The sequence below is a fragment of the Rhinoderma darwinii genome, chromosome 2 (assembly GCF_050947455.1).
Source record: "Rhinoderma darwinii isolate aRhiDar2 chromosome 2, aRhiDar2.hap1, whole genome shotgun sequence".
NCBI lineage: Eukaryota > Metazoa > Chordata > Amphibia > Anura > Rhinodermatidae > Rhinoderma > Rhinoderma darwinii.
In genome coordinates this window covers 582,182-606,863 of record NC_134688.1, presented here as the reverse complement: position 1 = coordinate 606,863, position 24,682 = coordinate 582,182, and the positions used below count along the sequence as shown (strand labels likewise).

The 24,682-nt window shown below is 50.4% G+C and overlaps 1 protein-coding gene across 1 annotated transcript in view; it reads left to right on the top strand.

Moving 5' to 3' along the window:
* The window catches only part of HPX (hemopexin), a 41,931-nt gene extending 21,368 nt beyond the window's left edge, over nucleotides 1-20,563 (top strand). Inside the window, exons 5-10 of the mRNA XM_075851269.1 lie at nucleotides 14,074-14,227; nucleotides 14,357-14,572; nucleotides 15,919-16,035; nucleotides 16,278-16,408; nucleotides 18,030-18,183; nucleotides 19,561-20,563. Coding sequence (XP_075707384.1) covers nucleotides 14,074-14,227; nucleotides 14,357-14,572; nucleotides 15,919-16,035; nucleotides 16,278-16,408; nucleotides 18,030-18,183; nucleotides 19,561-19,778 — 990 coding nt within the window. The 3' untranslated portion in view covers nucleotides 19,779-20,563. The remainder of the gene's footprint in view (nucleotides 1-14,073; nucleotides 14,228-14,356; nucleotides 14,573-15,918; nucleotides 16,036-16,277; nucleotides 16,409-18,029; nucleotides 18,184-19,560) is intronic.
* Nucleotides 20,564-24,682: the final 4,119 nt, after the last annotated feature.

Sequence of the window (24,682 nt, the reverse complement as noted above, 5' to 3'; positions counted from 1 at the left end):
GGAAATCAGTATGGCTTAAGATTAATTTTGGTTTTGGCCTCAGTTTAGTACCCCCCCCCCCCCCCTGTAGTTCAGAAGAATTCTGTTTGTTTTGTTGGAGGAATTGTTTGGCTTCTTGTAGTTGTGGAGGTGACAGGGTCTTCCTTCTGCCTGGCCGGTGAACTTTGTAGTTTACTTCATCAATCTTTGCCACATCCTCATAGGGGCCTGGCCACTTGGCCAAAACCTTCCTTCCTACAGTGGGTAGAAGATAAGCACTGAAATCATTGACTTTTGGACCGACTGTAGATTCTGCTTTGAGCCTCTCTCTCCCTCTAAATGTTCCTTTACAATTCCTCCACTATCCTTTTCAATCTTTCGTAAGGGCACGGCTTCAGGATAGCGACTTGCATAATCCATAATAACCAAACTATATTGGTGTCCTCTATCTGACTTGACAATGGGACCCACCACATGCTTAGCAATCCTCTCAAACGTTACCTCAATAATTGGAAGGGGAACCAGGGGGCTACGAAAGTGTGACTATAGGGCACTTCTCTGACTTGTGGGGCACGACTCGCAGGATTTCTTCACTTCCTTATATGATTCTGGCCAGAAAAACCTTTGCAGAATTCTCTTCTGTGTTTTGTCAGTCCATAAATGTCCCCCAAGTACAGGATTACATGACCAGCGCCGGGCGTCTGTAGGGCCGAGGTACCTGAAGCTGTTCCACTATTTCACTGTGATCCTTAGTAACTCTATACAAGAGACGTGGGAATTGTGTCAGTATCTGGTTCCTGTGGCGCGCCATTTATGACCGTAATTCCTTCCTGAGCGTTTATGAGAACAGGATCTCCGCCGTATCTGGGGACACCTCTACATCAGGTGCGTTCTGATCAGGAGGAGGATCCCCTCCCTCTCCAGGTAAGACCTGCAATGGTGAATTGTCCTCGTCATCCTGCATTTCTCCACCTATGTGACATTTACAGGGAAGGACATTTTCTCCAGGAGTTTCCGCACCCCCTTCAGGGAATTTACCTTTTCCTCACAAATCCCAAAGTAAGGGGAAGTCTCACCCCAGTATCACAGTATATATTAGATTTCTCACCACACCAACTTCATAGGTGACACAACCAAACACAGTCTCAAGTTTAGCGAGGGCTTTGGGATAAACCTCAGTATCTCCATGGATGTAAAGCCCACTCACATGTTTGTCAGGAATAATAAACTGGCATGAACCAAGGTGACAAGGCTACTGAGTCCAACAAGGACCCTACAGGACAGGGGTTCACCACAATGTTGTAGACATGAAAATATGTCTAGTCCTGGTGATACAAGACAAACTGGCTCCGCAAACAGCAACTGACGCCGATCCATGTCACACTCCACGAGCTCTGAGGAAAGAGGGAAATGGTCAGCTATATGTCCTACTTCATGGCATCTCCAGCCCTGGATCAGCCCTGGTCTCCTTGAGGGGGATTCTTTCTAGGGCCATTTGACCACTTGGGATAACCACCAGTCTTTTGCCCACGAGAAACCTCTAGGGCCCTTTTCCCTCTTCCACTCTCCTTTATGGAACTTTTTAACAGAAGATGTCGCAGGTCGGGCGCTCCTGGGAAGTGATCATGCTACAGGGACATTACAGAGGTACTAGTCGATCGCGAGGAACGTTTCTAATAGGTCCACGAGTTGGTCTGCGTCTGTGGGGTCTCCATACCTGACCCAGCGATGCCAATCAGCAGGAAGGGCCCAGATATAGCGTCCACAACCACCTTCTCCACAATCTGTGCAAGGGCAGAAGAATCTGGTTCCAGACATTTTCCTGCTAGGCGGACGAGGTCATATATTTGGTTCCTCAAAAATAGATATTGGGATGCACTCCTCAATCAATTGGCGTGGTGCTAGTAAGGTAGGGACGAGAATCCCACAATATTGAAAATATATAACCCCAGCACTCACAGAGGTACGCAAAAGATCCAGATGCAAACAAATTTAAGTTTTATTGCAACAAAAGATGGTAAAGTTGAGGTGGAAAGCGACCAAGTCGCTTTCCACCTCAACTTTACCATCTTTTGTTGCAATAAAACTTAAATTTGTTTGCATCTGGATCTTTTGCGTACCTCTGTGAGTGCTGGGGTTATATATTTTCAATATATTTGGTTCCTGGCAGGCTTGTCCATGCTGTCACTACAATTATAGACCCTCCAGGCACGAACAGCAGCTGTAACTCCTAGATGGGCAAAAATCTTTGCTGTCAGCTTCGCATAGTCCTTGATATCCGGCTCGCTGAGGCCATAATATGCTTTTTGAGGTTCAGTGGTCAGGAAAGGTGCGAGAACAGCCGGGAGCCCCTATCGTTCAGCAACTCTGTCAAACATGGTTAGCTAGGCCTCCGTGTCCTCCTCTGGTGGCATTTTTTGTTAGGCACGTTCCACAGCTTTCCTCACATGTAAGATCTCAGGAGACCTGTCCTCCTCTTTCTGGATGGATCATCTGAGTCCCTCAAAGTGCAGAAATTTCCTCCATCAGCAACTGGTTGATTTGTTGCCCGTTGGCCGGCGCCAGTTCCTCGATTGGCTCTTCCATGGCATTTGACTGACTTTGTTGTGCAGCCGCCGACTTTACCCAGGACATACATCACTTTCAGTTGTCACGCCGTTGCTCATAGCAACCATTGTCCGCATCCTCCATTAACTGTTGGGATCTGTGCATATGGATGGTTATGGTTGGCGATGAAAAATGTCAATACCGGTCAGGTTTTAGGTCCACGCTTTATTACAGTCCCAAAAATAAACCAGTGCTTATCCAGCATTCAAGATTTGCAGCATATAAATATAATAGGCCCGGCCCGTCTGGGCACTGACTAAACAGCGGGTTTCCACTCTCTTTTAAAAAATGGAACTTATTACCAGAAGATGTCACAGGTCTAGCGCCCCTCGGTGGTGATCGTGCTTCAGGGACATCATGGAGGCACCTATTATAAAGCATGAGCAGTTTCCTTGGATCAGACTTTCTACACTATCCTTGTGTGGATTCCCGGGCTCTGACACTGGGCCACATTGGCTGCAGCCCTAAATAGCCCAGTGAGCAAACCTGTACTGATATATACCAGGGAAAACCCTACACTGGAGCGGAGAGGGAATGGCAAGTCCTTCTATCAATCCTACCCACCGTTCCATAAAAATCCAAAACCGGAAAACAGACTTCACAAAGTCCTCAACAAGCCAAGCTCTGCTGAGAAACCCAACTGTAATGGCAGGAAGGAGGTGAAGGGAACAAGTGAGCCCTAATCTAACCACCGCCCTGTCCCTGCCTACTTGCAACGACCCGCCCTAGGAGACGGGTTACAACTTGGCGGCGGTCCCTACGCTGTCTAAGTGCAAGGGAGTACAAACAGGGAACACGCAAGGGAATACAGTAGCCCACGGAACGCCGCGAGGAAACGGAGCGGTGAATGAGCCAGTCAGGATCAGGAAGTAGTGGAATATACAAACGGGAGCACGGAGCAGAAGCAAGCCAGGGGCAGAGCAACGCAGGATAAATGGAACTGAAGCAAGGCAGAAGCACGGCAGAAGCAGGCTGGAGCAAGGCAGCAGTGGGGCCAGGAATCCAAGAAGAATAACAAGCAAGGAGGAAGAGAAAACGGCAGGTATAAATGGACAGGGGGCGGAGCTAACTCTGACTGACCAGGCCGCGATAGGCTCTCCCACTCCTGAGCCTGCCACCCTGATTGGTGGGAGCAGGTGTCAGTCTCAGAGGTCTGGCCTCAGGTGTCGACTGATTAATCCTGGGAGTATACCCAGACGTAGTGCCTGGCAGATCCTTTACAGTACTCCCCCTTTTATGAGGAGCCACCGGACCCTTACTAAGAGGACCCGGTTTAGTGGGGAAGAGAAGGTGGAACCTCCTGATCAATACCCCAGCGTGAACATCTCGAGCAGGTACCCAAGTCCTCTCCTCCGGCCCGTATCCTCTCCAATGGACCAGGTACTGGAGGGAGCCCTGGATCATCCTACTGTCCACAATCTTGGCCACCTCGAATTCCACCCCCTCAGGGGTGAGAACGGGAATGGGAGGTTTCCTCGAGGGGGACCAGGACGGGGAGCAGCGTTTCAGGAGGGAGGCATGGAAGACGTCGTGTATGCGAAAGGATGGGGGCAGCTCCAGACGGAAGGATACAGGGTTGAGGACTTCAATGACCTTATAAGGTCCAATAAATCGGGGAGCAAACTTCCTGGACGGGACCTTAAGGCGCAAGTTCCTCGACGACAACCACACCAAATCCCCGACGACAAACCGGGGGTTAGCAGAACGTCTACAATCAGCCTGAATCTTTTGTACGCTCTGGGACGCCTCTAGGTTCTTCTGAACCTGGGCCCAGACTGTGCACAGTTCCCGATGAACGTCCTCTACCTCGGGATTATTGGAACAACCAGGGGAAACTGAGGAGAACCTAGGATTAAACCCGAAATTACAGAAAAACGGGAAAACCCCTGACGAGTTACTGACCCGGTTATTAAGGGAAAATTCGGCGAGGGGAAGGAATGAGACCCAATCAAATTGACAGTCAGAAATGAAACACCTTAAATATTGTTCCAGGGATTGGTTAGTCCTTTCCGTTTGGCCATTAGTTTCGGGATGGAAGGCGGAGGAGAAGGATAGATCAATCTCCAACTTTTTACAAAAAGCTCTCCAAAATAAGGAAACAAATTGTACCCCTCTGTCCGAAACGATATTGACTGGGGCCCCATGGAGACGCAGAATGTGTTTCACAAACAAAGAAGCTAACGTCTTGGCGTTAGGTAGTTTCTTAAGGGGCACAAAGTGGCACATCTTGCTGAAGCGGTCTACTACCACCCACACCACCGACTTGCCCTGAGATGGAGGCAAATCGGTGATAAAATCCATGGAGATATGGGTCCAAGGTCTCTGGGGAATGGGCAAGGAACGCAGTAAGCCCGCAGGTCGGGACCTAGGGGTCTTGGACCTAGCACAGACCTCACAAGCGGCGACGTAAGCCCTAACGTCTTTAGGCAACCCAGGCCACCAATAGTTTCTGGTAATGAGGAGTTTGGTACCCAAGATGCCAGGATGACCAGATAGTGCGGAGTCATGGTTTTCCCTGAGTACCCTTAGCCGGTATTGCAGGGGGACAAACAGTTTGTCCCCAGGGAGGTTCCCGGGAGCTGAACCTTGATCAGCCGCGATGTCAGAGGCTAAGTCAGAATCAGTGGCAGAAACAATTATACCAGGGGGTAAAATACAAGCAGGATCCTTCTCAGAAGGAGGATTGGCCATGAAACTACGTGACAGAGCATCAGCCTTAATATTTTTGGACCCAGCCCTATAGGTAACCAAGAAATTAAATCTGGTAAAGAATAGTGCCCAACGAGCTTGTCTTTGATTAAGCCTCCGGGCAGATTATAGGAAAACCAGATTCTTGTGGTCAGTAAGGACCGTTACCTGGTGTCTGGCCCCCTCCAAGAAGTGACACCACTCTTCAAAAGCCCATTTAATGGCTAAAAGTTCGCGGTTGCCAATATCATAGTTACTCTCCGTGGGTGAAAACTTCCTAGAGAAGTAAGCACAGGGGCGGAGATGGGTGAGGGAGCTGGTACCCTGGGACAAGACGGCCCCCACTCCCACCTCGGACGCGTCAACCTCCACAATAAATGGCTCCCTTTGGTTGGGCTGAACCAGCACGGGGGCCGAGATAAAGCACTTCTTGAGGGTCTCAAAAGCCTGGACAGCCTCAGGGGGCCAATGGAGGACATCAGCACCCTTGTGAGTGAGGTCCGTAAGAGGCTTAGCGACGACCGAGAAGTTGGCAATAAATCTCCTGTAATAGTTAGCGAACCCCAAAAAACACTGTAGCGCCTTCAGGGAGGCAGGTTGGACCCATTCCGCCACAGCCTGAACCTTGGCAGGGTCCATGCGGAATTCATGAGGAGTGAGGATTTGACCTAAAAATGGTATCTCCTGTACCCCAAACACACATTTTTCGGTCTTCGCAAACAGATTATTTTCCCGAAGGACCTGGAGGACCTTCCTGACATGCTCCACGTGCGAGGACCAGTCCTTGGAAAACACCAGTATGTCATCAAGGTACACTACAAGAAAATTACCCAGGTAATCTCTCAGAATTTCATTAATAAAATTCTGGAAGACTGCAGGGGCATTACACAACCCAAAGGGCATGACCAGGTATTCGAAATGACCTTCGGGCGTGTTGAACGCAGTTTTCCGCTCATCCCCCTCTTTGATGCGGATAAGGTTATATGCCCCCCGTAGATCGAACTTAGAGAACCATTGGGCCCCCTGAACCTGATTAAAAAGATCCGGAATCAAAGGAAGGGGATACTGGTTCCTTACTGTGACCTTATTCAAGTTCCGATAATCAATGCACGGCCTAAAACCACCATCCTTCTTCCCCACGAAGAAGAAGCCAGCACCTACAGGAGAAGTCAAGGGGCGAATGAAACCCTTGGCCAGGCATTCTTGGATATACTCCCTCATAGCTTTACGTTCAGGACATGAAAGATTAAATATCCTCCCCTTAGGAAGCTTGGCACCAGGCACCAAATCGATGGCGCAATCGTAATCTCTATGAGGGGGCAACACCTCGGAGGCCTCCTTAGAAAACACATCGGCGAAGTCCTGAACAAACTCAGGAAGCGTGTTTACCTCCTCCCGGGGAGAAATAGAGTTAACAGAAAGACATGACATAAGACATTCACTACCCCATTTGGTGAGATCCCCAGTATTCCAATCAAACGTGGGATTATGCAACTGCAACCAGGGAAGACCTAATACCAGATTGGACGATAATCCCTGCATCACCAGTACAGAGCACTGCTCCAAATGCATGGAGCCAACACGGAGTTCAAAAACAGGGGTATGCTGAGTAAAATAACCATTAGCAAGAGGAGTGGAGTCGATACCCACTACCGGGATAGGATAAGGTAAATCAATAAAAGGCATTTTTAGAGACATAGCAAATTCCACAGACATGATATTAGCAGATGAGCCCGAATCCACGAAGGCACTGCCAGTGGCAGACCGGCCAGCAAACGAGACCTTAAAGGGAAGCAAAATCTTATTGCGTTTAGTATTAACGGGAAATACCTGTGCGCCCAAGTGACCTCCCCGATGATCACTTAGGCGCGGAAGTTTTCCGGCTGCTTATTCTTGCGCCTGGGACAGGTGTTCAGTAGATGCTTGTCGTCCCCACAATAGAAGCAGAGACCATTCTTCCTGCGGAACTCTCTACGTTGTCGAGGGGACATGGAGGCCCCGAGTTGCATAGGTACCTCCGAGTCCTCCGTGGAAGAGCGAGGAGACGGGACCTCGGGGGGAATCGCAGGGCAGTCAGAGGGGAAAACATTGAAACGTTCAAGCTGACGTTCCCTGAGACGTCGGTCAAGTCGTACTGCTAGGGCCATAACCTGGTCTAGGGAGTCAGAAGAGGGGTAGCTAACCAGCAGATCCTTCAGGGCGTCAGATAATCCTAACCTAAACTGGCACTTTAGGGCCGGGTCGTTCCACCGAGAAGCTACGCACCACTTTCTAAAATCAGAACAGTATTCCTCAACAGGTCTCCTACCCTGACGTAAGGTCACCAGCTGACTCTCGGCTAAGGCAGTCCTGTCAGTCTCGTCGTAAATGAGACCGAGGGCAGAGAAAAACCGATCAACGGAGGAAAGTTCAGGGGCGTCAGGAGCCAAGGAGAAGGCCCACTCTTGGGGCTCTTCCTGGAGTCGGGATATAATGATACCCACCCGCTGGTTCTCGGAACCTGAGGAGTGAGGTCTTAGGCGGAAATAAAGTCTGCAACTCTCCCGGAAGGAGAGAAAAGTCTTACGGTCCCCTGAGAACCGGTCAGGTAACTTGAGGTTGGGTTCTAAAGGTGAGGTGAGGGGTACTACAAAGGCAGCGTCAGACTGATTGACCCTCTGAGCCAGGGCCTGGACCTGTAGGGAGAGGCCCTGCATCTGCTGGGTCAGGGTCTCAAGGGGGTCCATGATAGCGTCAGCGTAGAAGAAATGGTAGACTAGGTAAGGGCTTGTTATTATGTAATGGCAGGAAGGAGGTGAAGGGAACAAGTGAGCCCTAATCTACCCACCGCCCTGTCCCTGCCTACTTGCAACGACCCGCCCTAGGCGACGGGGTACAACTTGGCGGCGGTCCCTACGCTGTCTAAGTGCAAGGGAGTACAAACAGGGAACACGCAAGGGAATACTGTAGCCCACGGAACGCCGCCAGGAAACGGAGCGGTGAATGAGCCAGTCAGGATCAGGAAGTAGTGGAGTATACAAACGGGAGCACGGAGCAGAAGCAAGCCAGGGGCAGAGCAACGCAGGATAAACGGAACTGAAGCAAGGCAGAAGCACGGCAGAAGCAGGCTGGAGCAAGGCAGCAGTGGGGCCAGGAATCCAAGAAGAATAACAAGCAAGGAGGAAGAGAAAACGGCAGGTATAAATGGACAGGGGGCGGAGCTAACTCTGACTGACCAGGCCGCGATAGGCTCTCCCACTCCTGAGCCTGCCACCCTGATTGGTGGGAGCAGGTGTCAGTCTCAGAGGTCTGGCCTCAGGTGTCGACTGATTAATCCTGGGAGTATACCCAGACGTAGTGCCTGGCAGATCCTTTACACCAACTTACCTGGAAGGCTCGTCTCACCCAGCCAGGTGGGAAATACACCCCCTCCAGTACCTCCCCAGCCACAGGCTTACAATGCAATATACTGTATAGAGATACATACATATATATATATATATATATATATATATATATATATATATATATATATACTAGCTTTTATACCCGGCGTTGCTCGGGAGGGTGACTTACGGTATGGATAGAGTAAAAGCTCATTATTTAAATACCTCTCAGTATGAATTTAATTGCTAGAGAGTGTAAAGAATGATATTGGAAGCAGAAAAGGAATGAAATGAAGCAAAATATTCATGACAGATTTAGGCCCGGAGACTCCTATTGGCCACGGGTACCTTCTCGTTTGCTTACAGGAAGGTGCCCGGGCTATTGAAGAATATAGAACATGTCCTATTTCAGGCAGTAATTACAGTACGGGCAGGGCAATATAAGGCCTCATGCACACTTCAGTCTTATCCTTCAGGGGGCTAGCTGCTTTCTTCAGGGGGCTAGCTGCTTTCTTCAGGGGGCTAGCTGCTTTCTTCAGGGGGCTAGCTGCTTTCTTCAGGGGGCTAGCTGCTTTCTTCAGGGGGCTAGCTGCTTTCTTCAGGGTAATGGCTGTTTTTCTGATGGCTAGTACCCTGATCCATTCATTTCAGTGGGGCCAGGCACACTTCAGTTTTTTTGACCGTCCCGTTGCTCCGTTCCGACAGTACAGCGTGTCCTACTTTGGTCTGAGATTCTGTGACCGTGAGGTCCATGCAAGTCAATGGGGCCGTCAAAAAAACTGAAGGCACACGGAAGGCATCCGTGTGCCGTCCGTGTGTGACGGAGCCGTTGCCTAGCAACGGCCGGGTGGGCAGAGGTACACATACAGACAGATACTGCACTAATCGGCAGCCCCTAATCTCTGTCAGCACTATTAGAGAGAAGAGGCTGCTGAACAGTGCTGGAACGCAGCGATATTAAGAAAAAGAAGTTCATACGTACCCCGGCCGTTGTCTTGGTGACGCGTCCCTCTTCTGACATCCAGTCCGACCTCCCTGGATGACGCGGCAGCCTGTGATTGGCCTGTGATTGGCTGCAGCGGTCACATGGGCTGAAACGTCATCCTGGGAGGCCGGACTGGAGACAGAAGCAGGGAGTTCTGGGTAAGTAGGAACTTTATTTATTGTTGCGTTTTTTTGTTTTTTTAATGAACTATTAATCTATATTGTAAGCGCCGCACATGCTATTCCCTGTCCAGCGGTCGTCTCTGTCCAGGGTGCTGAAAGAGTTAAAGGGGTGCACTGATCGGCAGTAACTCTTTCAGCACCCGGGACAGTGAGTACCGCTGGACAGGGAATAGCATGTGCGGCGCCAGGGCCGGTCCTAGAATAGATGGCGCCCTGTGCGAAATTATCTTTCGGCGCCCCACCCCATCATTAAAAAAAAAAAATGCCCCATAAAAAAATTATAATGCCCCTTTAGTGCCCACAGCCTCCTGGTTGGTAGTGCCCCACAGCCCCCTGGTAGGTAGTGCCACACAGCCCACAGCCCCCTGGTAGGTAGTGGCACACAGCCCACAGCCCCCTGGTTGGTAGTGCCACACAGCCCCCTGGTTGGTAGTGCCCCACAGCCCCCTGGTAGGTAGTGCCACACAGCCCACAGCCCCCTGGTAGGTAGTGCCACACAGCCCACAGCCCCCTGGTAGGTAGTGGCACACAGCCCCCTGGTTGGTAGTGCCACACAGCCCCCTGGTTGGTAGTGCCACACAGCCCCCTGGTTGGTAGTGCCCCACAGCGCCCTGGTAGGTAGTGCCACACAGCCCCCTGGTTGGTAGTGCCACACTGCCCACAGCCCCCTGGTTGGTAGTGCCCACAGCCCCCTGGTTGGTAGTGCCCCACAGCCCCCTGGTAGGTAGTGCCACACAGCCCACAGCCCCCTGGTAGGTAGTGGCACACAGCCCACAGCGCCCTGGTAGGTAGTGGCACACAGCCCCCTGGTTGGTAGTGCCACACAACCCCCTGGTTGGTAGTGCCACACAGCCCCCTGGTTGGTAGTGCCCCACAGCCCCCTGGTAGGTAGTGCCACACAGCCCACAGCCCCCTGGTAGGTAGTGCCACACAGCCCACAGCCCCCTGGTAGGTAGTGCCACACAGCCCCCTGATTGGTAGTGCCACACAGCCCCCTGGTTGGTAGTGCCTCACAGCCTCCTGGTAGGTAGTGCCACACAGCCCCCTGGTTGGTAGTGCCAAACTGCCCACAGCCCCCTGGTTGGTAGTGCCCCACAGCCCCCTGGTAGGTAGTGCCACACAGCCCACAGCCCCCTGGTAGGTAGTGGCACACAGCCCACAGCCCCCTGGTAGGTAGTGCCACACAGCCCACAGCCCCCTGGTAGGTAGTGGCACACAGCCCACAGCCCCCTGGTAGGTAGTGCCACACAGCCCACAGCCCCCTGGTAGGTAGTGGCACACAGCCCACAGCCCCCTGGTAGGTAGTGCCACACAGCCCACAGCCCCCTGGTAGGTAGTGCCACACAGCCCCCTGATTGGTAGTGCCACACAGCCCCCTGGTTGGTAGTGCCTCACAGCCTCCTGGTAGGTAGTGCCACACAGCCCCCTGGTTGGTAGTGCCAAACTGCCCACAGCCCCCTGGTTGGTAGTGCCCCACAGCCCCCTGGTAGGTAGTGCCACACAGCCCACAGCCCCCTGGTAGGTAGTGGCACACAGCCCACAGCCCCCTGGTAGGTAGTGGCACACAGTCCACAGCCCCCTGGTAGGTAGTGCCACACAGTCCACAGCCCCCTGGTAGGTAGTGGCACACAGGCCCCTGGTAGGTAGTGGCACACAGCCCCCTGGTAGGTAGTGCCACACTGCCCACAGCCCCCTGGTAGGTAGTGGCACACAGCCCACAGCCCCCTGGTAGGTAGTGCCACACAGTCCACAGCCCCCTGGTAGGTAGTGGCACACAGGCCCCTGGTAGGTAGTGGCACACAGCCCCCTGGTAGGTAGTGCCACACTGCCCACAGCCCCCTGGTAGGTAGTGGCACACAGCCCACAGCCCCCTGGTAGGTAGTGCCACACAGTCCACAGCCCCCTGGTAGGTAGTGCCACACAGTCCACAGCCCCCTGGTAGGTAGTGGCACACAGGCCCCTGGTAGGTAGTGGCACACAGCCCCCTGGTAGGTAGTGCCACACTGCCCACAGCCCCCTGGTTGGTAGTGCCACACAGCCCCCTGGTTGGTAGTGCCACACAGCCCCCTGGTTGGTAGTGCCACACAGCCCCCTGGTTGGTAGTGCCACACAGCCCCCTGGTTGGTAGTGCCACACAGCCCCCTGGTAGGTAGTGGCACACAGCCCCCTGGTAGGTAGTGGCACACAGCCCACAGCCCCCTGGTAGGTAGTGGCACACAGCCCACAGCCCCCTGGTAGGTAGTGCCACACAGTCCACAGCCCCCTGGTAGGTAGTGCCACACAGTCCACAGCCCCCTGGTAGGTAGTGGCACACAGGCCCCTGGTAGGTAGTGGCACACAGCCCCCTGGTAGGTAGTGCCACACTGCCCACAGCCCCCTGGTTGGTAGTGCCACACAGCCCCCTGGTTGGTAGTGCCACACAGCCCCCTGGTTGGTAGTGCCACACAGCCCCCTGGTTGGTAGTGCCACACAGCCCCCTGGTTGGTAGTGCCACACAGCCCCCTGGTAGGTAGTGGCACACAGCCCCCTGGTAGGTAGTGGCACACAGCCCACAGCCCCCTGGTTGGTAGTGCAAGGACTACGAAATGACCCTGATAGCTGGCGGGCAATAGACATTCAAAAAAGGACAACTGTGCAGGAGCACACAAAATACCCAGCTTTCCCGGCTATCAAATAAATGTGTGGGAATAAACTAAGATATAACTTTTATTTAGTCTGAGTAAAGGATTAACCCTTTCAGATAGATTAAATAAAAGTTATATCTTAGTTTATTTCCACACTTTTTTTTTTATACCCGGGAAAGCTGGGTATTTTGTGTGCTCCTGCACAGTTGTCCTTTGTAGGTAGTGCCACAAAGCCCACAGCCCCCCTATAGATAGCAACCCCCCCCCCCCTTCCAGTATAGATAGCGCCACTGAAGCTCCCCGAAGGAGCGGAATCCCCGTGTGACCGGGGATTCCACTCCTGGAGCGCTGCTTGATGTCTCTGTCCATATATGGACAGTGACATCAGGGGAAACTCCTAAAGCGGAATCCCCGGTTACAGTGTTGCTGACGCTGTGACCGTCGATTCCACTCCAGGAAAAGCTCCTGTCGTCTGTGTCCATGACGTCATTGGCTTCTTTTGGAGTGGAATCCCCGGTCATAGAGTCTGCACCACTGTAACCGGGGATTCCGCTTTAGGAGTTTCCCCTGATGTCACTGTCCATATATGGACAGAGACATCAAGCAGCGCTCCAGGAGTGGAATCCCCGGCCACACGGGGATTCCGCTCCTTCAGGGAGCTGCATTGGCGCTAGTAGACAGCAGAGCAGGGAGATATCTCCCTGCTCTGCTATAGTGCCGTCGCTACCGCTATAGCAGCTGCAGCAGATGCTAGCGGCTCCACCGTCTTCATGCCCGGTGTCACCTCTAGCAGCCGCTATGGCTGCTACAGCGGTAGCGACGGCCACTAAGTGAAGAAGCGCCCGGGTAGAAAGACGACTGCAGTTAGTGTGTGTATCCCCGCTGGTAGTTGCAAAGGCGCGGGGATACACACACTCAATGGTGCCCCTCTTGCAGTGTGGTGGCTGGCGCCCTGTGCGACCGCACTGGTCGAACATAGCTAAGGCCAGCCATGTGCAGCGCTCACAATATTGTGTACATAGTGTGAACGGGTTTCAGTTTCCTCTCAAAAACTGAAACACAGAAGTGTACACGGAGTACACATGGGAAGCACACTGATCCAATCACGGACACATGGATCTGTGAAAAACGGCCGTGGAAACGGTGATGGAAGTGTGCATGAGGCCTAAAAGTCTATGGGGCTCCCGTAATTACGGCACGGGCAGGCCCATAGAAGTTTATGGGGCTCCAGTAATTACGGGAGCGTTGCTAGGCGACGTCAGGGGATAGTCACTGTCCAGGGTGCTGAAAGAGTTAACTGATCGGCAGTAACTCAGAACCCGGGACAGTGACTACCGCTGGAGTTAAAAGTATTAAAAGTTAACTTACCCAGAACTCCCTGCTTCTTCCTCCGGTCCGGCCTCCTGGGATGACGTTTCATCCCATGTGACCGCTGCAGCCAATCACAGGCCAATTACAGGCTGCAGCCAATCACAGGCTGCAGCCAATCACAGGCCAATCACAGGCTGCAGTGGTCACATGGACTGATTTTAAAACAATGAAAAATCGGGCTTCACACAAACTTTCCAAAATATATATATATAATTTGTGTTACTTGTTTTATATGCCTGGAGTTTCCCCGCAGACATTGTGATTTGTTGCAGGACACACAAGTCTGGAGCTACTTTGAAGGAAAGCTGCTGGAAGGTTACCCACGTCTTATCGGCCAAGCGTTTCCTGGGATTCCCGACCACCTGGACGCTGCTGTGGAGTGTCACCCGGGCGAGTGCAGGACGGACAGTGTCATATTCTTTAAAGGTGAGAAGCTGCTGTGAGAGTAAGAACGCGGGATTAACCCCTATACACCCGGGACAATACAACGTCATAATAGGATGTCACACCTCTGCCACCAGTGACTGAGCCTGTATCTGTCCTTCCCTCCGCCAGGTGACACTGTGTATATCTACAGCTTCCATGAGGAGCCTGCAGTGAAGCAGCGACGTTGGGCCACCCTCGGGACCTGTTCGGCTGCAGTCAGGTGGCTGGAGAGATATTACTGCTTCAATGGCATCAACTTTACTCGATTTGACCCAGTGACTGGACAGGTCCTGTCGCCACGACCACTGGACACCAGAGATTACTTTGTGAGGTGTCCGGGGAGAGGTGAGATGGTTTCTGGGTGGTGGAGTTGGTTCTGACAGGTTTCCCTCATTTCATGGACACCCCCCCCCCCATAGATAATCTGCGCTCTGTCCCATTATATCTGTAGATTAGGATATGATCCGGTGTCTTTGGGTCCCCCCCCCTGTCAGCGACGACTTCTTCATGTAAAATACATTTTGTGGAGTCACATTTGCATCTTTTCGGATCTAACAAAAATAATTCTCAATACAAAGATGGATTTAAAATCTGACAATTGAGATCGGTTGTGATCCTCCGTTACCGCTGTGAATAAGAGAAACGTATGGATCAGGCTTTACAGCGCAGCGGGCTACAGTTAGAGAAGTCACAATCCACAGCGCCCCCGCAGGTCAGAGATGTACACAGCACCCTGCACCGCATGACCAATGAGATCTAGCCGGATATGTATAAAGTTTTATATTTTATGGTATAACCTTAACCCCTTAACGACATGCTATATACATGTACGTGGCAGCCACTAAGGGGTAGTATGGAATGGGCCCACGGGCTGAGCGCGCTCCATAGTTAGCGGGTGTTTGCTGTATAATACAGCCGACACCTCACTGCAACGGGCGCAATGAAAGATCACTTTGATTTCGCCTGTTTAACCACTTATATGACCCAGTCAATAGCGACCGTGGCATCTAAGTTGTTAGAAAGGGGGGCGGCCCCCTCCTCAGTCTATTGCCCCCATCGTGGGGTGCCTATGGCTGTCTTGGCAGTCTGGGGGCCTAATGAAAAATGCCCAAATTGTGGTTTTGTGGTCACCTTAGCTCCCCCAAAAAATGTAATGAAAATGTATCAAAAAGTCGCATGTACCCCAAAGTGTACCAATAAAAACTACGCTCACCCCGGAAAATATAAGCCGTCACATCGCACAGCGACAAAAAAAATACTAAATTACGGCTCTCAGAAAATGTAGACAAAACTACTTGTCTTTAACAAATAGTTTTTTCTTTGTAAATGTCGTAAAACCTAAAATAACCCGTATCAATTTGGTATCGCCCCAATTCGCTTTTACCCCATAATTAATGGTACAATAAATGATGCTGTGAAAAACTACAACTTGTCCCGCAATCAACAAGACCTCATATGGCAAAATCCATGGAAAAATAAAAAAGTTATGGCTTTTGGAAGGAGGGGAGGAAAAAACGAAAATAAAATTGTCTGTGTCCTTAAGGGGTTAAGGTAATATGGACTGATGGTCCTCTAGAACATCAGGTCCCTGCACTGCCGGCCCCCAGAAATGAGGGTGTTCAGCGAGGGCATATATATTGTATGGTGCCAATGTCCATCTCCTTGACCTAATGACTTGTGTCTCCTCCCAGGACATGGACACGCTGCCCGGAAGAACGCCACACTTCTATCCATCCAAGATCGCTGCAGCAATCGATCGTTTGAGGCTTTCAGCTCTGATGACAGGTCCCGGACCTACGCTTTCCGAGGTGACACACTGGACCTATATGAAGAGAATGATTGAGGCTCATGTAGTGGTCCACATAGACGCGCTGAGTGTGGGCAAATGAATGTGGAGTGCCACGCTCTCCCACCACGGATACTGTGCCACGTGTGTGGGAGGCTCTCTGGTCAATGCTGGAGATATTTGTGGCTTTACTGTGAGGAAGGACATTGACCCGTGTGCTGTCATGAGCATCTCTGACCCATTGATGCCCTTTCTTTGTTCCAGGAGGCTTGTACTTCCGCCTGGACAGCAATAAGGACGGCTGGCATGCCTGGCCTCTCAAACACACCTGGAGTACCCTGCAGGGGGTGGTGGACGCTGCTTTCACCTTTGAGAGCCGGATGTATTTTATTCAGGTGTGTTGGCGGAGCTGTTGGGGTCAAGAACATCGTCTGCTGGGGCAGGTTCATCATCAGCAATAATGTGCAGTATAAAAAGGTAGATAGATAAGAAAACTAAATGGATTGAAGGAGAAGTTGTGGCCAGATCTAACGTCCAACCATGGATGAGGCCTCTCTAGGACAGGCCATAGACCTTAGACTACAGCCAGCCATGGAGAAGTTGTGACCCGATCTAACATCCAACCATGGATGAGGCCTCTCTAGGACAGGCCATAGACCTTAGACTACAGCCAGCCATGGAGAAGTTGTGACCCGATCTAACATCCAACCATGGATGAGGCCTCTCTCGGACAGGCCATAGACCTTAGACTACAGCCAGCCATGGAGAAGTTGTGACCCGATCTAACATCCAACCATGGATGAGGCCTCTCTAGGACAGGCCATAGACCTTAGACTACAGCCAGCCATGGAGAAGTTGTGACCCGATCTAACATCCAACCATTGATGAGGCCTCTCTAGGACAGGCCATAGACCTTAGACTACAGTCAGCCATAGAGAAGTTGTGACCAGATCTAACATCCAACCATTGATGAGGCCTCTCTAGGACAGGCCGTAGACCTTAGACTACAGCCAGCCATAGAGAAGTTGTGGCCAGAACTAACATCCAACCATTGATGAGGCCTCTCTAGGACAGGCCATAGACCTTAGACTACAGCCAGCCATAGAGAAGTTGTGACCAGATCTAACATCCAACCATTGATGAGGCCTCTCTAGGACAGGCCATAGACCTTAGACTACAGCCAGCCATAGAGAAGTTGTGACCAGATCTAACATCCAACCATTGATGAGGCCTCTCTAGGACAGGCCATAGACCTTAGACTACAGCCAGCCATGGGGAAGTTTTTATCGGTTAAAAATCTGACGGCCGACAAATATCTGCTGAAATGGAATGGACAGGTTAGATTGGTGCACAGTGCGGTCCGATAATGAACAACCGGATGTGAAGATCCGTAATAGGCCGCATTTATCAAAAACAGCTCATAGAAGAACTGCTCGTCACCAATAGAAACCAATTACAGGGCAGCGCGGTTTTCCTGTTAGTTTTGATAAGGGTAAATGCCGAGGTCAGTTCTGTGTTCACCTGACTTTAGGTTTCAATGGCCAATAACCCCACGGAGTGTTTGGTTATGAGCACAGCGGCCCTTCATCCGTCAGAAGATAAGACAGTTTCTCATATTTAGGCCACATCAAGGCGGTTGTAATGCTGCCGCGTTTTAGTGTCTGTAACATCCTGAAGACTCGGACTCCCATCATTCACGTATTGAGGTTCGATCCGGCAGAACCCTAGGTGATCAATGTTCAGTTCACATGAACTGTGGAGGAACCGGGACTTGCAGCCGTAATATGGATGCTAAAATGGGGCCGCGTTACAGGTCTGGATGTGTGCCTTAGAGATGTTCTTAACCATATCCGTCTCTCTGCCTCCGCCTATGTGTGAGACTCGTGCTGAGAGAGGGGGCAGGGGCAGCTCATTATGGCTGCTTCATATCTACAGAGTGATGGGGCACTTTGTAGGGTTTTTGGTGGGACCTGTTAGAGAACGAGGATCATTTCTCTGTACCTTCTCTTTCTTTAGGGTTCCCAGGTCACTGTCTACTTGTCAGATCAAATATACATCCCAGTGGCAGGGTATCCGAAGCCGATGCAGGAAGAATGGGAGGTGCCCGGGGTGACGGCAGTAGATGCTGCTTTTACCTGCCCCCATTCCAGTGATTTATATCTCATCAAGGGTAAGTGTGTGGCGCAGACGTAACATTTCCGGGACTAGGGGGGATTTGCCAGACCTGCCAGTAAACGATTGATGATATAGCGCAGTGATTGACGCGTTTCGCTCCATTTCCTTGGGGCAATCATTATACTGTAGGGAAATAAGTGACATCGTTCGTCCCCATATACTTTACATCATTATCGGCAGTGCATCCTCTGGCCAGACGTCCTGACGACAACTATCATTTTTAGTGCCACATTACCGATGAAGGAGCATTGTGTCCCCCGATCATCGGCCGTGTAAAGGGTCTTTATAAGCAGCAGTCGGAGGGCACCTGACGTCCACCAGATCTTCATTACCTTCAGAGCTTCTCACACCTTTCCTGACGTCTCCTTATATCCCAGAAGTTCCTGCTAGTTAAACGCCCGGTCAGTACGATCATCGCTCATGTGTAATCCTCATAGCGGCACCTATAAATGTACATGTCATTACTGACCGCGCTCCCAGGGATGATTGCTGGGTGCGTCAGCGATCGCTTTACCATTCAGCCTTTATCTTTTGGTGCATTGAGACTTAAAGAGACACTTCAGCAATTTTTTTTTTATTGTGTTCCCCCTGTGTACAGTACACCAGGTAAACGGTAGGGCAGGCCATTCTCTTACCGGGTGCTTTGTTGCAGAAGTATCCCGGCTGCAATTATGCCACGTGACTGTGCCGACCAGAAGTTCCTACACATTCCCATGAGAACCACATTGCGCGTCTCATAGGAACGTACAGTGAAAGAGACTTCCGGTCCACTCAGCAGAAATTGTAGGAATCGGCCCGTCTCATACCGGTGACGTGACATAAATGTGGCTGGGATATTTCTGCAACAAAGCGCCCGGTAAGAGGACGGCCTACCCTACATGAAAAAAATGGCTGGAGTGTCTTTTTAATGATTGTTACAATAGCTGAGAACGTATAACAACTGCTGCTGCTGTGTGAACGCTCTCGTGTCTATGCAACGTCTCACACAACAAAAACGCAGCGAAATCGCTTTTTCTGTCTCCCATTGATTTCAAAGGGAGGTCAGAGGCGGAACCGCGGCAAGAAAGGACATTGTGCTCCCCCCCCCCCCCCGCAAGCTGCTAAAAGCTGACCAGGAAAAAAAAAAGCCCCTACCTCCCAATAAAATTAATGGGAGGCGGTTTCGGAAGTTTTTTTGTCCGTATTCGGACTTATTCTGATGCGGCTTCCGTGTCAAAAAACTGTGTGAACTGGGTCAAAAGGCTGAACGTGATAGAAGTGTCTTTTTTTCAACCTACGTAACTATAGAACAGGCGAGCGTTGGCGTCCAGCAGTCGTTACGTTGCAGCAGTTATTGAGCCTATTCACTGACCAGCCTTCATTTTTTACGTAGGGAAGAAGCTCACCCTTGTGGACCTGAATACTCGCAAACGCTTCGGAGAAGACCAGACCCTCATCCACGCCGAGGTGGACAGTGCCATGTGTAACACTCACGGGTTGTATCTCTTCCATGGTCCATCCTTCTACCACTACAAGAATGTGGAGGAACTGCTGTCTACGGTGGAAGCTCCGGCCCCCGGGGACACGAGGTCGTACTTCCTAGACTGCTAGATCCATGGACCAGGACCCGGCCTCATACACAACGATACACGTGATGTCGTCACATTGACTTGACTTTCCCGTTGTCTTAATGCCGCCATATCTCAATAGCAGCAATGATAAAATATATACAGCGCTCTGATCAACCTTCATGTATTGACAACACGTCTGACCCCCAGCATTCATACTACAATAAACCCGTAGGCCGGGCCCCCTCACTCTTCTACTGGGGCCTCACCACCATTGGTTCCAACAAGTCCATGCCACAATTAGGACATATTGCTGAAAGTCTCTTCCATGTGTCTCCTAAATCCAGTCTAACATATTTATAGAGCAAATACTGTGCAGATTGTGATTACTTGTCAAAACGGAGCCCTTCGCTGCACCTCACCTACCACTGGGGGGCGTCTCACTATTTAAGAGACATCCATAGACAGTCAAAATAACGCGCCCCTTCTCACCGGTCATATATAATGCTAAAGACCTTTTTAAGTGAGACCTCCGGCAGTGCACCTTCTTACACGGAGGGCGGCCTGGCGATTCAATGAGCACCACCGGTCTGGCTTCGGAAACCCCAGCTATTAACTGTGTTTGCAGCTCGCCATACATTCCCATATGTAATATTACATGCATGGCTGCAAACATTTTAATTTCTTTTACAGGGACACTTAGGGTGTGACATCTGGTGGGTGTGTCTTATGGGGGTGTGGTTTATGTTTTGGGCGTGGCTTTCTTCACAGAATTTCTGCTTACTAATAAATAAATAAAAATGTCTGCACTAGTTTGGCTGACAACTACGGTGGTGGCCGGTGTCTCTCTCTGGTTATGTTTCACTTTATCACTAGGGTGAGGTGATATGTGCCGACCACTACTGGCAGCGTAAAAGCCAGCGTAGATAGTGCCACACTCAGTGCCCCTTGTAGATGGTGCTCCACACTGCCCATATAGATAGTGCCCCACATTGCTCCCCGTAGATAGTGCCACACTCAGTGCTCCTTGTAGATGGTGCTCCACACTGCCCCAGTAGATAATGGCACAGTGCCCCCTGTAGATACTGCCACACTTGGTGCTCCTTGTAGATGGTGCCCCATATGGCTCCCAGTAGATAGTGCCAGTGTCCTCTGTAGATAGTGCCATACAGCCCCCTGTAGATAATGCCACAGTCCCTCTGTAGATAATGCCACACAAACACACCTGTAGATATTGCCACATGGCCCCCTTTGTAGATAGTGGCACACATCCTCTATGTAGATAGTGCCACCCCTCCACTTTATAGTGCCACACAGTCCCCCTCTAGATAAGGCCCAGGTTCACTACAAATAAAATAAAAAACTTATACTACCTAACCCCGTTGCCATGTAGAACAGAGCTCCACAGTCCTGCAGCTTACGAGGCGCTGGGACAGGATCCTTGCGTAGTCCGGTGCGATCTAGTAACATCATCGCGCCGGAATCCTGTCCCAGCGTTTTAGAGTCTGTAGGCCTAACGTGGCCTGAAGCCTAGTGAACGGCAGAGCAGGCTCCCTTCTCCTCCATGGTACTCAATTGTATCTGCATCCTGAGGATGCAGATACAATTGAATACAGCAGTCGCCAGTTAATGTTGCCGGGACACGGTCCAGGACAGTATTTTGCCGGGATTGTCTCTCTAAATTTGGGACGGTGCCGGCTCATTCAGGAGTGTTGGCAACTATTAACATGCTGGACATTCAGATGGCATACATGGAAGGGCCGCAGTCTGTAGTTGCTCTTTGCTCTGGCTCACAGAGGGGGTTTCATGCCGGGGACCCCCTTATGACCTCCATATGCCTTAATAGGCAATATGGACAGGGATTGTCGTAATGATGCAAACCCTTTAAAACAAGCTCTTAGGCGCTCAGTGCCAATGTTGTCAAGCCCCGTCACCCACATCTGCCCGCGATGCCGGAGCTACGAGATCTCTCCCCTGAGTGTCCTATAACTTCTCTTTCTGCACCCCTCTTATGGGGCTGAGATCAGTGCTGTTCAAGGAAAGCTGGAAGGACATTTTAAGTGTTTTATTCTACTACTGTACTGCCATGGACGGGCAAAATAAAGTGCCCTTTTCACCGGCCATATATAATGCCATAGATCTTATAACTGAGACCTCCTGCAGTGCATCTTCTTATACTGAGGCCGGTCTGGCGATCAATTGATCACCATGGGTCTGGCTTCGGAAGCCCCCAGCGATCAACTTGATCATATGATGCCCACGTGCTTTACTAGGACTTCTAGACAGGCATCGCCTTCATGAGATGTCACATGTAACTATTCCCTCCTGGTTATGTTGTTGACATGATTGGTTGTGACTGCAGGAAATTTGCTGCGTTGATCGGCTCAATTATCACAGATGCTTTAAACGTTTTCTTGTTGGTTTTTTGGTAAACTCTTGGATGATCGCATTATTTTCACGATATATATACCTGCAGATTAACACTAGGATGATATTCCTCACCATACAGTATGAGCGCTCCTCCCATTGTGGGAAAGATCTCTTGGTGTATTCTCCTTTCCGGACTCGGACTAATGGAGAAACAATGTAGGAATTCTGGTGAGACGTGTGGCCACATAGCGTCTGTATGACGAGACTGGCTGTGGGATTCCAGGTGAAATAAAGCAAGACTATTATTTGTACATGGGTTTAATGGAGGGATCATGGCCCTAATCAAAAGATAAGATACAATTGTTGATGATTCAATAACATAAGATATCTGTAAAATATGTCAAACCCTTCAGCCGAAGATGCACACGGTCCCCGATGCCATCCGATGCTTATACTCATACAAGACACAGGAGGCCGGAGGGAAGTTCCCGCTCATCTGCAGCTTCCCCGGCACAGTGTGGATGGTGACTCCCTTGCGGAGGCCCTCTGACAACTTCTTGAGCATGCGCTGGGCAAGGTATCGCTTGGCATAACCTGGATCAGCCTCAATGTTGGCGTAAACATCCGGGGGTGGGTTTGGTATTTTCCACTCCAGCTCACCAATCAGTTGATTTATCTTTGCCTTGTCGAGGGAGACGGGGTTCTCACTATAACTCAGCACCACCTGAGTACCACAATCCCCCTTAATTGAGATGTAGCTTCCAGTCACTAGAACCTCTCCCGCCTGATCTACTGGTGAACGAGAGGCCATCACTGCCCAGCGCAGCCAGTCATAATTCTTCTCCATCAATTTCAATATGCCGGATGCTTTTTCTTCATCTGTTAATGACTCATTGAGGGGCAAATACTTCTCCACATCCTCCTGGGCTTGCTCCCTGAAGTATGCCGCACAATCTCTGGAAGTATCCTCCATTCTCCTATAAAGAACAGTCATTTTGTCTGTCCATCGGCCCATCATCAGCTGGGTGTCTCTTCCGGTCAGAGATCCCTGGACAAAATGACAAAGCAGGCCAGTGGCCAGGACAAAGTTCACCTGCTGGCAGAAGGCGATCATCTCCCAGCGACGTGGCTGGTGGTCTTTTATGACCTGCTGTAGGAGAGTGACATGGTTTGCCAGGACAGAAACTCCGAGAAGTCGATTGTACAGCGCATTCAGCTGTCTATCAATCTTGTAGTCGTACACATATTGTATGAACACCTCCTTCTCTTTGTCTTTGTAAGACTTTCCTGCCCGGACCACGGCAGCCAGCTGCTGGTACACAACTATGATGTCATCCTCACACCTGGTGACATCAGAGTCTCTCATCAAGCCCTTTCCTATGGCCAACTGCCGATCAATAGACTCCAAGGACTTCTTGACAAACTCGATTTCCTCTGATGTTGCGGAGTTATTGATCTGGGCCACAAGCCCCAGAACCACCGAGTTAACGGTCTGGAAAAATCCTACCGATTCCCACGCCTTTGTGAACAAAGCCATGATGAGGTCCGATGTTGTAGTCGGCCTTCAGAGAAAGTGAAGGGAAACAATAATGAAACCAGAACAATGGATCATTCACAGATAAAATGAGTTTATCTTCCATATACTACAATAAAGTTTACTTCTGTTTTCATCTGATGGTTTCCTCATTGAGATTCACAGTTTAAGTTTAAAGAACTTATTAGGGAATAACATAAAAACCAGGTCCCTAACATCCCACCAGAACCATAATCGCTCCAGATCGTGCTGATAATAACTCGCAACGCTGTAAAGAACGTGAACCTGTACGGGTCATAACCAATCTGCGGAGCGAGATGAAGCGTCAGGCAGGGCGGTGAGGTAACCCAGGCCCTGAAGTCACCTGTCCATAGATCTCATCCACATCTTACCTGTCTGTATAACCTAGATCTATATAACTAGAGGACATACCTCACCTGTCCATTTACCTGATCACCATCTCACCTGTCTGTATATAAAAGATCGATAGAGCACACAACACACCTGTTCAGAGACTTCATCTCCATCTCACCTGTCCATACAAATAAGATCTATATAACTGTACTTACACCTCACCTGTACACAGATCTCATTCACCTCTCACTTGTCTGTATAGACTAGTTCTATATAATCATGCTATACACCTCACCTGTACACAGATCTCATTCACCTCTCACCTGCCTGTATAGACTAGTTCTATATAACCATGCTATACACCTCACCTGTGCACAGATCTCATTCACCTCTCACCTGTCTGTATAGACTAGTTCTATATAACCATGCTATACACCTCACCTGTACACAGATCTCATTCACCTCTCACCTGCCTGTATAGACTAGTTCTATATAACCCTGCTATACACCTCACCTGTACACAGATCTCATTCACCTCTCACCTGTCTGTATAGACTAGTTCTATATAACCATGCTATACACCTCACCTGTACACAGATCTCATTCACCTCTCACCTGTCTGTATAGACTAGTTCTATATAATCATGCTATACACCTCACCTGTACACAGATCTCATTCACCTCTCACC